At 42.0% G+C, this 15,639-nt stretch overlaps 1 protein-coding gene across 6 annotated transcripts in view; it reads right to left on the bottom strand.

Moving 5' to 3' along the window:
* Positions 1-15,639, bottom strand: part of IL21R (interleukin 21 receptor) — a 49,149-nt gene that overhangs the window by 32,910 nt on the left and 600 nt on the right. For 2 of the 6 annotated variants that reach the window (XM_026455382.1, XM_026455383.2), the window contains exon 2: positions 15,198-15,338. The exons of 3 other annotated variants lie outside the window; for them this stretch is intronic. In XM_026455382.1, the coding sequence (XP_026311167.1) occupies positions 15,198-15,247 (50 nt within the window). In that variant the 5' untranslated portion in view covers positions 15,248-15,338. Of the gene's footprint in view, positions 1-15,197; positions 15,375-15,639 lie in introns of all 6 variants that reach the window. One more of the 6 variants, XM_031934434.1, reaches the window with a different exon arrangement.

Raw genomic sequence — 15,639 nt, 5'->3', positions numbered from 1 at the left:
GGTCAGGAGATCAAGACTATCCTGGCTAACATGGTGAAACCCCGTCTCTACTGAAAATACAAAAAAATTAGCCAAGTGTGGTGGCGGGCGCCTGTAGTCCCAGCTACTAGGGAGGCTGAGGCAGGAGAATTGCTTGAACCTGGGAGGTGGAAGTTGCAGTGAGCTGAGATTGCGACACTGCACTCCAGCCTGGGCGATAGAGTGAGACTCTGTCTCAAAAAATAAAATAAAATAAAATAAAATAAAATAAAATAAAATAAAATAAAATAAAATAAAATAAAATAAAGGAAAAATGTTATAGTAAGCTAAAGTTAATTTATTATTTTAAAAATTCAAATAAATTTAGAGTAGCCTTAGAGTCCAGTGTTGATAAAGTTTATAGGAGTGTACAGTAATGTCCTGGGACTTCACGTTCCCTCAGCACTTACTCACTGACATCCAGAGCAACTTCTAATCCTGCAAACTCCATTCATGGTAAGAGCCCTACACAGGCGTGCCATTTTTTCATATTTTATATCATGTTTTCACTGTACTTTTTCTATGTTTAGATACACAAATACTTACAATTGTGTTACAGTTGCCTACAGTATTCAGTACCGTATCATGCTGTGCAGGTTTATAGCCTATTGGCAATAGGTTATAAGACACAGCCTAGGTGTGTAGTAGGCTATACCATCTATGTTTGTGTAAGTACACTCTATGACATTCACACAATGACAAAATTACCTAATGACACATTTCTCAGAATGTATCCTCATCATCAAGCAACGTGTGACTGTACAGTGTTGCCATCTGACCAAGAAATTTCACACCTAGGTATATAGTGAAGAGAATTGACTGGGTGCAGTGGCTCATGCCTTGTAATCCCAGCATACTGGGAGGCTGAGGTGGGAGGGTCGCTTGAGGCCAGGAGTTTGAGACTAGCCTGGATAACATGGCAAGACCTCATTTCTACAAAAATTAAAATTAAAACATTTGCTGGGCATGGTGGTATGCACCTGTGGACCCAGCTACTCAGGAAGCTACGGTGGGAGGATCACTTGAGCTCAAGAGGTTAAGGCTACAGTGAGCTGTTTTTCACACCATTGCACTCCAGCCTGGGTGACAGAATGTGACCCTGTCTCAAAAAAAAAAAGGAGAAGAAGAAGAAGAAAAGAAAAAACAAAAGAAAACAATTACGGATGTGCGTCCAGAAAGAAATTTATAAACCGTTGTACACAAATGTTCACAGCAACATTACTCATAATACCAAAAAACTGGAAACAAGCAAAACTTCTATCAACTGGTGAATGGATAAAGAAATGTAGTATATCCATGCAGTAGAATATTATTTAGCCATAAAAGAGAATGAACTACTGATACGTGCTACAAAATGGATAAACTTCAAAAATTCATGCTAAAGTAAAGACACCAGACACAAAAGGCCTCATATGGTATGATTCCATATGTATGAAATGTCCAGCATTGGCAGATCCATAGAGACAGAAAGTACGTTAGTGGTTGCCAGGAGCTGAGGCTGAGGGGCCGGGGTATGGAGAGTAACAGCAATGGGTGTAGGTTTGTTTTTGGAGTCATGAAAATGTAGAGTTAGTGGTGATGGCTGCACAACTTTGTTGAATTGCACATCTTAAGAGTACATTTTCAGTTTTGCGAATTACATCTGAAATATAGATTTTTGAAAATGAAGGCAAAATAAGGATTTTTTTCAGACAAAAAATAAGTGAGTGATTTTGTCACTGATAGACCTGCCTCAAGAGATATACGACAGTGAGTTTTTCAGGTAAAAGAAAAATAATTCCAGAGGGGAAGCAAGGTACTGTAGGGTGAAATGAAGAACAACAGAAAGTACTCTAAATATATGAATTAGACCAGGCGTGGAGGTTCACACCTGTAATCCCATCACTCTGGGAGGCCTAGGTGGGTGGATCACCTGAGGTCAGGAGTTCGAGATCAGCCTGGACAACACGGCAAAACCCAGTCTCTACTAAAAATACAAAAAATTAGCCAGGCGTGGTGGTGCACACATATAGTGCAGGCTACTAGGGAGGCAGAGGCAGAAGAATCACTTGATTCTGTGCCTCCCCAGAAGGCGGAGGTTGCAGTGAGCTGCAACTCCAGCCTGGGTGAGAAAGTGAGACTCTGTCTCAAAATAAATAAATAAATAAATATGATTTTTAATGTCTTAACATACTAATGATGTAAACCCTTATACACAGAATTAAAATACACGACCATGAAACCCCAAAGGTAAGAAGAGGTGAGTAAAGTTAAAGAGGACTTTGTACAAGAGGACTTCAAATTGTACAAGAGGACTTAAAAAAACTCATGGAAACATGGAACTAAAGATAACTATTAAAAAATAAACTCTATTTCTCAACATAAATTCAGTCAAGGTCAAGGCACTTTTGTAAGTGATGATCCCAGGCATATAGTCCATCTCCAAAGAACTGGGGAATCCTGGGAACGTAACAATATCAATGCAGTCTTCTTTACATTATTAACTAAAGAAAAATGAGTGATCGTTAAAGATTGCTTAAGATTAGGAGACAAAAGGAAGTCAGAAGGAGTCAAACAGGACTTTAAGGTGGATGCCTGATTTCTCATGGAAACTGTAAAATTGCCCTTATTTGATGGCAAGAATGAGCAGGAGCGTTGCTATGGTGGAGGAATCTCTGGTGAAGCTTTCCTGAACATTTTTCTGCTAAAGCTTTGGCTAATTTCCCCAAAACACTCTCATGATAAGCAGATGTTATCATTCTTTGGCTGTCCAGAAAGTCAACAAGCAAAATGCCTCGAGCATCCCAAAAACCTGTTGCCATGACCTTTGCTCTTCTTGACCGGTCTGCTTTTGCCTTGACTGACCTCATCTACCTCTTTGGAGCCATTGCTTTGTCTTCAGGATGAACTGGTAAAGCCATGTTTAATCTCCTGTTTCAATTATTTGAGGAAATGCTTCTGAATCTTGATCCCATTTGTTTAAAATTTGCATGGAAGTTTCTGCTGTTGTCTGCAGCTGATCTGGACACAGTGGTTTGGCACCCAGTGAGTGGGAAGTTTGCTCAACTTTAATTTTTCGGTCAGAATTGTGTAACCTGAACTAATTGAGATACCTATGGTGTTGGCTATTATTTGGGCTGTTAATCATTGGTCCTTTTCAATTAGGGCATGAACAAGATGAATTTTTTCCTAACAAATTGATGTGGATGATCGCCCACGGAGGGCCTTATCTTCATCATTGATTTCGCCATTCATCCACCCTAGTTGCACCATAAATTTGATGTTTGTTCCTGCTTCAATTTTAGCAGAATTCATGTTGCAATGATAGGGGCTTTTTTCAAACGGACGCCTTATCCTTCCTGGTGCCTCAAACTAGATCCTATTCAGACATGTTATAGCAAGTTAGTACAAGTTTATTTTGGTGCAGAAAAAAGTTTGAACTTCATGCATAGTATTTTCATAATGTGAATTTTCCATGAACTTTTGGAAGAATTCATATTAGGTAGATCCTAATAATAATAAATGTGCATATTGTAATCTCTAAGATAAGCACATAAAGACTTATAAAAGAAAGTACAATGACAAACTAATAGGAAAAATGGAATAATAATTTTTAAAACTTGAATAGAAGAAGGAAGAATAGATAGGTCAAAAAAGAAAACAAATAGCAAGATGGTAGACATAATCCCAAACACATCAGCGCTTTGATTGATGTCTGAAATAAAAGGCAATCTTAATACCAAAATTTGACATTAAGGGAAAGTAGAATTACAGGTCAATCTTTCTCATAAATAATATACAAAATATCTGAAACAAAATATTAACAAGTCAAATCTAATAATATGGACAAAAATAGATAACATATTATTATCATATTGGTTTATTTCAGGGATGTAAGGTTAGTATGACATTTAAAAACTGTAATCAATTTCACCACGTTAACAGAATAAAGAAGAAAATTTATATTATCGTTTAATAAGTTCAGAAAGCACATTTAATAAATTGCGACACCCATTCATGATTTTTAACACTTGTCAGGAAAGCAGAAATAGAGAAGTCTCCTTTAATCTAATTAAGATTACACACACACATACACACTCACACACACCATACATAGCTAACAGTATCCTTTGTTGTGAAATATTGAACACTTCCTCACTGAGGTCAGGGCAAAAACAAAAACATCTTATACTAGAGGCGCTAATTAACATAATAAGGCAACAATAAGAAAAATATAATTTATAAAGATTAGAAAACTATGTGTTTAAATTATATAAGAATTGAGGAACCAGAAAAGTCCATGATACTCAACAAATAAACTATTAGAATAATAATTGTTAAACAAAGAAGCTGAAGATGAGATCAATATAAAAATCTATTGTATTTCTAACAATCAGCAAAATTGACAAACCCTTAGTTAAACTAAGAAAAAAAGAGAGAAGACTCAAATTAACTAAAATCAGAAATGAAAGAGACATTGCAACTATGTCACAGAGATGAAAAGGATTCTAAGAGACTGCTATGAACAATTATATGCCAACAAATTGGATACTTGAAATAAATTAATATGTTCCTAGACATTTACAACCTACCCAGACTGAATCATGACAAAATAGAAAATCTAAACAGACCTAAACTAGAAAGAAGATTGAATCAGTAATCAAAAACCTCCTAGAAAAAAAAAAAAAAGCCCAAGACCAAATGGCTTCACTAGAGAATGCTACCAAATATTTAAAGAATCAACACCAATCCATCCCTAACACTTCCAAAAAATTGAACTGAAGAGAACACTTCCAAATTCATTTTATGAGGCCCCAGTACCAAAACCAGACAAAGGTGCAAGAAAACAAAACTATAGACCAATATTCTTGATGAATACTGATGCAAAAATCCTCAACAAAATGCTAGCAAACCAAATTTAACAACACATTAAAAGGCTGTACACCATGACCAAGTAGGATTTAGCTGCAGAATTCAAGGATAGTTACAAAAATCAGATGAATGTAATACATGAAATTAACAGAACAAAGGACAAAAATCACATGGTCATCTCACTTGATGTATAAAAAGTATTTGAAAAAATTCAATACTCTTTCATGATAAAGAAAACATTCAAGGATCTAGAAATAGAAATAAATTACCTCAACATAACAAAGGTTATATACAAAAAGCCCACAGTGAATATACTCAACAGTAAAAAACTGAAAGCTTTTCCTCTAAGATCAGGAACAAGGCATGGATGCCCACACTTGCCATTTCTATTCAACTGGAAGTTCTAGTCAGAGCAATTAGGCAAGAAAAGAAAAGGTATCTAAATTGGAAAGGAAGAAATGCAATTATCTGTGTTCACAGATGACATGATTTTATATGTAGGAAACCCTAAAAATTTTAAAAAATGGTTAGAACTGATACATGAATTAAGCAAAGTTGCAGGATACAAAATCAACACTCAAAACTCAGTTACATTTTTTACATTAACAATGGACAATCCTAAAAGAAAATTAAGCAAAAAATTACATTTACAATTGAATCAAAAAGAGGAAAGTACTTAGGAATAAACTTAGCCAAGGAGGAGAAAGACTTGTATAAAACATGTTGAAGGAAATTAAGGAACACAGATAAGTGAAAAGACATCCCATGATCATGGATTGGAAGACTTAATATTGTTAAGATGACAATACTACTCAAAGAAAACTGACTTTAATATAAACCCTATCTAAATCTCAATGACAGTTTTTGCAGAAATAATAAAAGAATTCACCCTAAAATTCATAAGGAACTTCAAGGGACCCTAAATAGCCAACATAATCTTGAGAAAGAAGAACACTCAAAAGAAGAAGAAGACAGAGGAGAAGGAGAAGGAGAAGGAGACGGAGAAGGAGGAAGCTGGAGGCCTTACATTTCCTGATTTCAAAATGTATTAAAAAGCTACAGTAATCAATATAGTATGGTACTGGCATAAAGACAGATATACAGACCAATGGAACAGAATAGAGAGCCCAGAAATAAACCCTTGTGTATATAGTCAAATGATCTACAAAGGCACTAAGTCTATACAAGAGGGAAAAGGAAGTTTGTTCAAGGAAATAGTGCTGAAAGAACAAAATATCCATACGCAAAAGAATGATGTTGGATCCTTATTTTACTCCATATGCAAACATTAACTCAAAATGGATTAAAGACCTAAACATAAGATCTGAAACTATAAAACTCCTAGAAGAAAACATATGGGAAAATCTTTGTGAAATTGGAATGGGCAATGATTTCTTGTATATGGTAACAAAAGCACAGGCAACAAAAGTAAAAATAGACATATGAGACTACATCAAACTTTAAAACTTCTGTTCAGCAGAGGAAATAATCAATGGAATCAAAAGGCGGCCTATGGAATGGGAGAAAATATTTGCAAACCATACAAGAGATATGGAGTTGATATCTAGAATAGACAAAGAACTCCTACAACTCAATAACAACACAAAAACAAACAACTCAATTTAAAAATGGCCAGGTGTGGTGGCTCACACCTCTAATCTCAGCATTTTGGGAGGCTGAGGCGGGCGAATCACCTGAAGTCAGGAGTTCAAGACCAGCCTGGCCAACATGGCAAAACCCCATCTCTATTAACAGATGCAAAATTAGCCAGGCATGGTGGCAGGCACCTGTAATTCCAGTTATTCAGGAGGCTGAGGCAGGAGAATTGCTTGAACCTGGGAGGTGGAGGTCGCAGTGAGGCAAGATCATGCCACTGCACTCCAGCCTGGGCGACAGAGCAAGACTCTGTCTCAAAAAAAAAAAAAAAAAAATAGACAAAGGACATAAATAGACATTTCCCCAAAGAAGATCAGCAAATGGCCATTAAGCATATGAAAAGATGCTCAACATCAGTAATCATCAGGGAAATACAAATTAAAACTACAATGAGATATCACCTTGCACTTGTTAGAAAAAAAAAGAAAAAGAAAAGAGCAAGTGGTGGTAAAGATGTAGAGAACTGAAACCCTTGTGCACTTTTAGTGGGATTGGAAAATGATGCAAAACCTTTTAAATTTTTTAAAAATTCAAAATCTAGAAATACCAGACATATATCCAAAAGAAATTAAAACAGCATCTCAAAGAGATATTTGTGCACCTGTTTCTGCAGCATTATTTACAATAGTTAAGATGAGCAAGTAACCGAAATTTATTGATAAGTGAATAGATAAAGAAAATGTAGTACATACATAATGGAATATTATTCAGCCTTTAAAAAGGAGGAAGTCCTGTCTTATGTTACAACATGGATGCTTCTTGAGGACATTCTGCAAAGTGAAATAAACCAATTGCAAAAAAACAAATACTGTATTGTATCACTTATATGATGTATGTAAAGTAATCAATCTCATAGAAACAGAAAGTGGAATGGTGATTGCCAGGGACTGGGGGAAGGAGAAATGAAGAGTTGTTGTTCAGTGGGTATAGAGTTTCACCCATGCAATATGAAAAAGTTCTAGAGATCTCTTGTAAACCAATGTGCATACAGTTTACAATATTGTACTGTACATCTAAAAATTGTTGAGGGTAAAAAAGATCTACTGGTTAATAAAATCCAAACCGGGGACACTATACTTTGCACTACATTACCCTCTCTTGTTAGATTAGCAGAGAAAAAGATCCATAAACATTACAAAAGCAAAGAAAGGCAGGAAGCCCTCAACTGGTGGTCAGTTGAAGTGGGCTGGGTTTGCTAGCTATTTCTTTTTATATCTGGAACTTTAGCTTTAAAAAGTGTTAATAAAGTTGTAAAGTATAAAAACTCATTATATTTCTGTACACTACGAATAATCAAGAAATTTTAAAATTATGCCATTTATGTCAGCATCAAAAAATCAAATATCCAAGAAGAAATCCAACGAAAGATGTATGAGACTTTTTTTTTTTTTTTTTGAGATGGAGTCTTGCTCTGTCACTCAGGCTGGAGTGCAGTGGCACAGTCTCTGCTCACTGCAACCTCTGCCTCCTGGGTTCAAGCAATTCTCCTGCCTCAGCCTCCCAAGTAGCTGGGATTACAAGCATGAACCACCACGCTCAGCTAATTTTTGTATTTTTAGTAGAAACAGGGTTTCACCACGTTGGCCAGGCTGGCCTCAAACTCCTGACCTCAAGTGATCCTCCCACCTTGGTCTCCCAAAATGCTGGGATTACAGGTGTCAGCCACTGCACCTGGTTGAGGTACAAGACTTCTACACAGAGACCTACAAGACATTCCTAAGAAAAATTAGAGAAAATATAAATAAGTGGCGGTACATATTATGTTCATGGATTGGAAAATTTAATATTTTAAGGATGCTAGTCCCCTCCAGATTGAACTAAAGTTTCAGTAAAATCCAAAGTTTCAAAAAAAAAAAAAAAAAATCCCCAGCAAGATTTTCTTTGGTGGAAATCGACAAGATAGTTCTAAAATTTATATAGAAATGCAAAGAACTGAAAACAGTTTAGACAATTTTGAAGAAGAATGTCAAAATTTATAAAGTAATTTAGAAAGTATAGCATTGTTGCAAGGAAAAGCAAACTAACCAATGGAAAAGAATAGAAACAGTAGAAATAAACTTATGTATTCAACCACTTGATTTTCAGTAAGTCACCAGTGCAAGGCAGTGGAGAGAAAACATGATGTTTTCTTAAATGATGGTACATTAATTGAATATACATATGGAAAAAGTAAGCCTTGACCCCTACCTCACACCATACAGAAAAATAAACTACAGATAGACTGTAGACCTAAATGTGAAAGGTAAAACAATAAATCGTCTAGAAGAAAACATAGGATAATATTTTTATCACCTTATTGCAGGCAACACTTCTTAAACAACACACAGAAAGTTCTGGTCATAAAGAAAGACTTATAAATAAACTTCATTAAAATTAAGAATTTTTATTGATCAAAAGTTTCCATTAAGAGAATGGAAAAGAAACTGAAAGGGGAAGAGGGAAAGAATTATATATATATGTGTGTATAAATTTATAATAAAATATAAATATAAAAATATTTATTTATAAATATTATATATTTATAAAATATAAATTATACATAATAAATATATATAATTTATTTATATATATCTATGGAGAGAGAGAGAAATAAATATAAACAATTCTAAGTGCTGGAAAGGATACAGAATAACTAAACTCTCGGTCTCTACTCAATATTCTGGTAAGAGTGTAAATTGACACAACCACTTTGGAAAACTTCTGCTGAGCAGAGACTCAACATTTCCATTTCCAAGTTATATAACCAAAGAGAAATGTAAGCATATGTGACAAGCAGACATGTACCAGCATGTTCATAGCAGCATTATTTACAGTCTCCCCACACTGGAATGAACCCAAGTTCTTGGTTTCCCTGTATCTTTTTTCTGTCACATGATTGAGGAATGGGATCCGTCTAGTTCCTCAAGTCGGCCATTCTCTCTAATGTGACTCAGGTGGGGACCAAAGAGAAATGCAAGCATATGTGCCAAGCAGACATGTACCAGCATGTTCATAGCAGCATTATTTACAACCTCCCCACACTGGAAAGAACCCAAGTTCTTGGTTTCCCTGTATCTTTTTTCTGTCACATGATTGAGGAATGGGATCCATCTAGTTCCTCAAGTCGGCCATTCTCTCTAATGTGACTCAGGTGCGGACATGGGGCTGAAAGTGAAAGGTGGGGAGTGTGGTAAAAGTAAAATGGCCCTATTTCCCATAGGGATCACAAATAAATGAGGTGGGTGAAGAGGGACTCCCCAGAAGTGCCGGGAACAGGAGCCAACAGGTCACCAGAAGAGGAAGTGTTAAGGCGGAGGGACTTCCCGAGAGGGAACACAGAAGAAAGAACTCCTAAAGTTATCCAGGGTCTTCAAGGACTTCTGCCCACCTGCTCTCCTGCTGGTCCTCCTCTCTGACCTTCCTGCTATAGCTGTAGAGCTGTGGTTCCTCCAACTCCATTCTCACTCCAACCATGTCATTCCATGGCTCTCTGTTATCCACAAGAGAAAAACCCCAAATTCCTTGCCTGGTATTCAAGGCATTTCAGGATCTAGCCCCCAGGATTCATACCGGACTTCAGGCTCATCAGACCACTGACAGCCTCACCAACATGCCCCATTCACCTGGCTTGCACACCTGTGCATGTGCTGTTTTAGCCACGGAAACTGTCTGCCCTTTTTGGCTGACTGTTAACCTCCTACTCAGTCTTCAAAATCCCATTCAAATGGCAGTTCCTCTGTCAATCTTTGACCTCTCCAAAGAGCATGAGTCACTCCTTCCTCTGGGGTCCACCCTCCACGTAGTATATAGCTCATGGTGTTTTCATCTATATTCTGGGCACCTTCTAGGCAGGGACAGTGCGTTTCTTTGTTACTGCTGAATCCTCAGTGACTAACCAGTGCCTATAGTGGATACTCAAAACATTTGCTACACGAGTGACTAAATGGGAATGAATTGCGAACAAACATTATCCTCAATGTTAAGAACTATATAGACCGTACACTCCCAAGTTAAATCTTACCCTTTTTGACCCCTTTTTCTGGAGCCTAGGGGATTGAGAGCCTTATGTATTTGGTGAGGATAAGTTTTGTTGTTGTTTTTTGTTTTGTTTTGTTTTTCAGATGGAGTCTCGTTCTTTTGCCCAGGCTGGAGTGCAGTGGCACAATCTTGGCTCACTGCAACCTTCGCCTCCCAGGTACAAGTGAGTCTCTTGCCTCAACCTCCCAAGTAGCTGGGATTACAGGCGTGGGCTACCAAGTCTGGCTAACTTTGTATTTTTAGTAGAGACAGAGTTTCACCATGCTGGTCAGGCTGGTCTCAAACTCCTGACCTCAGGTGATTCACCTTCCTTGGCCTGCCTAAAATGCTGGGATTACAGGCATGAGCCACCGCACCTGGCCGAGGATAAGAGCTTTAATGCTTCAACCTTTTTCCCCTACATCAGGGCCTTTGCACATGCCATTCCCTCCACCTAGAATGCTTTCCCCGCAGCTTCTTTCCTTTCTCATCCTCAGGATTCAAGCTCAGCATTGCCTCTTCGAAGAAGCCATCCACCCTATCTGAACTGGGTGTATGCCGCAGATTATACCCCACATCCCCTAGTTTGTCTCCTTCATAGCAGGTGTGATGTGAGGAATGGTTTTGTAAATGTCTCTGTTGTATGTGTTTATAACTTGTTTCTGTACTGAAGCATGAGCTCCCAGAGGTTGGGCAATTGACCTATTTTGTTCAGCACAGTATCTCTAGTGCAGAGAAGGGGACCTGTAGGTGTCCAATAAGTAGTTGAAGAAGAATGTTAAGTGAATGAATGAATGAATGAATGAACGAACGAATGGGGCTAAAAATTGAGGCAGCCCCTAAGAGGTCCTAATTTCCTCATTAGCTTCCTCACTGTCCCCAGAAACTCCCCCCAAACCCACCTCAGGCAAAACCCTTTGCTCCCAGAGTGTGAATAATCATGACTAATGTAATCAGATTAGTAACAAGGAACTTTCAGAGAAGGACAGTGGGCTGCTCAGGGTCACACAGCGAGTTCTCATCTCAGTGAGTTCTCAGGCTGGGGAAGAACTAGCCCAGTGGCCCTGGGTCAGAAAGGAGACTCTGTCACTCACTCACAGTGGGAACTTGGCTCTATCTCTACCTTTCTCTGAGCCTCAGCTCTCCTCATCTGTGGCTTAGCCTGGATGAGGAGTGTGAGGCAGGTTAGTGTGGTTAGTGTTAGGTGTGTGGTTAGTGTTAGTTGCTTTTCATCTTTTTTTTTCTTTGCCAGTGGCAAGGGGTGGGTTATGGGTGTCTGAAGACAGGCATGTTGGGGACCTTAGGCTTACAGCTTAATCAGTAGAAGATGAAGGTGAGAGGAAGGGCCTTCTCCTCCCCAGCTCATGCAACCTCTGAGGCTGTGCGACCTCTCAGCTTATCTCTCTCTCCTAGCCAGGCAACAAATCTGTATTAGCTCCAGCAATCTTTCCCTCCTGGCACTTCTTCCAGCCTGTGCAACCTCTCCTAGCTGTGGAGCATGAGGTTCCAGTCCCAGCACCGGCACCTCCCACTCCCCACCCCCACTGCCTGTGCAACCTCTATCTCCCTGCAAGCCCTGCCATCCTCTGCAGCCTTGCCCAAACCTTGCAACCTCTCAGCCTCTGCAGCCAGATCTCACTCCAGCTTCATTTCCTCCAGCCCAGAAGAGGCTGCTTGTAGAGCAGTGAAAGGAGGCTTTGAACCATGCCAGGAGGTGGGGCGGGGCTGGCCACCCACCCTCTCTCTCCCCTCAGTTTTCAGCAGCCCCCATCAGCCTGCCCTGACCCTGGCCAAAGTGGACTGGTGTTACTGATTCATTCTGCAGAAAGTTGGCAAGCCCTCGTCCTAGTCAAGCCCGCTTGGCAGACGGGGAAAGGAGACCCAGAGAGGTCCAGGGTCTTGTCCTGTTCACACAGTGGGGGATGGCAGGGGTCTGGGCTGCGAGCCGGCCTGGTGCACCTGCCCCACCTACCTGGGGACAATTTAGGGCAGGGGTTGGGGTGGTCAGATCCTTCCTGTGGGCTTCAGAGAACAGCAGGCTGGGTTCCTGATGCAGATGTCCTGGGCAGTCGGGGCCCTCCATGGGGCCCCTGCCCCCCAGCTCGGGGAATATTCTCAGGTCGTTTCACAAGTTCCAAGTTTACTCAGAGGTCTTATTTGAGCTGTCATGAAAAGTCCCTTTGGCCTGGGGCCAGGGCAGGGAGTGGGGGCGGTGGCACCTGTGAGCCCGGGGTGGGACTGAGTTCCTCCCATTGCCCCCTCCCCCTCCCCCTCACGTGTTGGGGACTCTGGAGGGCAGGGAAGGAAGGCATGTGAGGAAGGGGCTGCAAGGGCGAGAAGACCCTTTTCCTGGAGGAAGTATCTGTTCCCCTCTCTTCACTGCTCCCTTCTAGACGGTTCTCTGAGTGACCCTAGAAAAACCCCCACCCCGCTCTGAACCTCAGTTTCCCCATCTGTAAAAGGGGGGAAGCAGAATCATCGTAAGAGCTGTCATTTATTGAGGTCTCATAAATGCCAATATGACCAATAATATTTATTATTTCATTTTTTATCTGTATTTTCATAGCTAAAAGCAAAGAGCTCTTAAAAATTTAAAGTAAAACATAGGCCGGTCACGGTGGCTCATGCCTGTAATCCCAGCACTTTGGGAGGCTGAGGCAGGCGGATCACTTGAGCCCAGGAGTTCAAGACCAGCCTGGCCAACATGGTGAAACCCCGTCTCTACTAAAAATACAAAAATTAACCAGGTGTGGTTAGTCCCAGCTACTCGGGAGGATGAGTCAGGAGAATCACTTGAACCTGGGAGGTAGAGGTTGCAGTAAGTGGAGATCCTGCCACTGCACTCTAGCCTGGGCGACAGAGCAAGACTCCGTCCCAAAAAAATAAAAAATTAAAAAAAAAGTAAAACATAATAGCAGCCACTTCTCATGAGCCATCTGTGCCCAGCTCTTTTGCCTTCCTCATCACACTGGCTCTCTCTGTGTACCCCAGAGCTTCAGGACCTAGGGAGGTGCCTGGGCCATGGTAGATGTTCAATAAATAATAGGTCGAGTAAATCCTCACCACGGACCTAAGACAGGCATTCTTATTCCTATTCCCACTCTTACAGATACAGCAACTGAGCTGCAGAGAGGTTAAGTGGCTTCCTCAAGGTCACACAGGTACTAAGCGGTGGAGCTGGGACTTGAACCAGGTCTGGCCAGCTCTAAGTCACAAGGGATGGTGTGCTGGGAAGCCAGGTCCAGTGCCCCCATCTAACTGCGGGCACCCCTTCCTAATTGTGGGGAGAAGGCCCCTGTGCCTGCCTGTGAGGATGCTAAAGGCGCTAGCTTCCCTCTCTGGTTGTGAAAGGAATGGATACCCCCTTCCTTTCATTCATTTATTTATCAGGCACCCGGGTGGTCCTGATGCTACAAAGAGGTGGGTTCCTCCCAGAGCTTCTGGTGGCTGGCTTTCTCTTGAATGGGCCTCCTCCTCCGGTATCCACCCCCTACTCTACTGCCCACAAACCCTTTACTGGCTCTAACTCTCACCTCCCAGTTCCTTCTCCTGGCCTGAAGCCAGGATCGCTGGGCAGTGGGAGCCTGCAGTCTGAGCTCAGAACTGTCTTTGCCTTGCTCTCCCTGCCTCTCCTGGTCCTGGATTCTGCCACCTCCTATCACAAGGCTCTTAGCTACCTCCACTGTGGGACCGAGTGAGGATCCGGACACCCTCCTGGCAGTGGAGCGGGCAGGACAGGAGCATCGCTGAGCCCACTGTGGGGAGCAGGTGAGCAGGGTCTCTCCTCGGGGGTTACCCATCCCCGTGGGAATGAACACTCAGCCATCCCCATCCAATGCTGCTTCTCAGAAGCTATCCAGGACCACAAGTCTTGTTTTCATGTTATTCTATCTAGCAGGTAGTGGCCTTGCCCTACAGACTGGCATCCAATCCCAGCTCCATGTCATCTGGTCACAGTTAACCTGGGGCAAGATTGTCCCCACTAAGCCTCACTCTTGTCACCTGTGAAATGGGCTGAATGAGGCTGCCCGCTTCACCTGTTGAGGACTATGGGAAACTCTTAAGTGCCTACAACATGGTGAGTTGGCACTGGGGGGACCAGAGCCAGGTGGCTGGCCAGGCAGGACCACAGCAGCCAGAGTGTGTCCCTCGCCCTCTGTCACTCTTGGAATCTGGCCCTTCATGGGCTCAAAGCTTCTCATGCCACAAACTCTCTTCCTCAAAAGAAAAAGGCCAGCTAGGAGCATAGTTTTCACCCTGTTCTGCCCTGAGGTCCCCACAACCAGCTCCACAAGGATGGAGGTACCTTGGTCCCCATTTCATAGATGAGAAAACCATGGCTTCTCGAGGCTAGAAGCAGAGAGACTTGCCCAAGTTCACGGAGTGAGGAAGGCGCGTGGCCGGGTTTTGACCTGGCAGGTTTTCCCCGACTCCACCATGTGCTTCTGAAAGCCCCACTCTCCCCCGAGGGAATCACAGATGTCCTCCTGGCAGCAGCCTCCTGGCTGTGAATGCCCCGTACCTGATCTTCTGCCTTCACTGAGCAGAGACGTCATTCCTGCGGCAAGTCCTCAGTTCCCGCTCCCCAGGGCCCCTCCAGCAGGAATGTTTCCTCCTTTCCCATCCTTCAGCTCCCCTCTCCTCCACATGCACAGGGAACTGGGTTGGCCTCTTACCATCCGACGCGTTCCCCGTGCCTCATGAGAAGGATGCAGTGACAGCTCATGGGATCACCTGGCTTGACTGCCCGACCTGCTACGTCCCGGTTGAGTCACCGAGGGAAAATCATTCTACCTCTCGCAGCCTCATTTCCTCATCTGTGAAATGGGCACACCAGCCCTTGTTTTGAATGACTGGGTGGAATCAAGGTGGTAAGACAGAAATTGACACAGAATGGGTCCCATCAGGCTCTGCACCCATGCCCATCGCCACCCGGCTCAGCCGCCCAGAATCAGGTGACTGACACATTATGTTTGGCTTGAAACTGGCTTTCCTTCCCCAACCCACTACCTTTTGGAGGCTGGTTTTCAAGACAGAGGGTCATCTCAGCCACACCCCTGCTGCCGGGCCCCTAAGCTGTGCTGACCAAGAGACCCCAGCCTCAATTCTGCCCAGTCT

Source organism: Piliocolobus tephrosceles, chromosome 17 (assembly GCF_002776525.5).
Source record: "Piliocolobus tephrosceles isolate RC106 chromosome 17, ASM277652v3, whole genome shotgun sequence".
NCBI lineage: Eukaryota > Metazoa > Chordata > Mammalia > Primates > Cercopithecidae > Piliocolobus > Piliocolobus tephrosceles.
The sequence above is the reverse complement of the archived record's forward strand: the minus strand, read 5'-3'. Positions and strand labels throughout refer to the sequence as shown.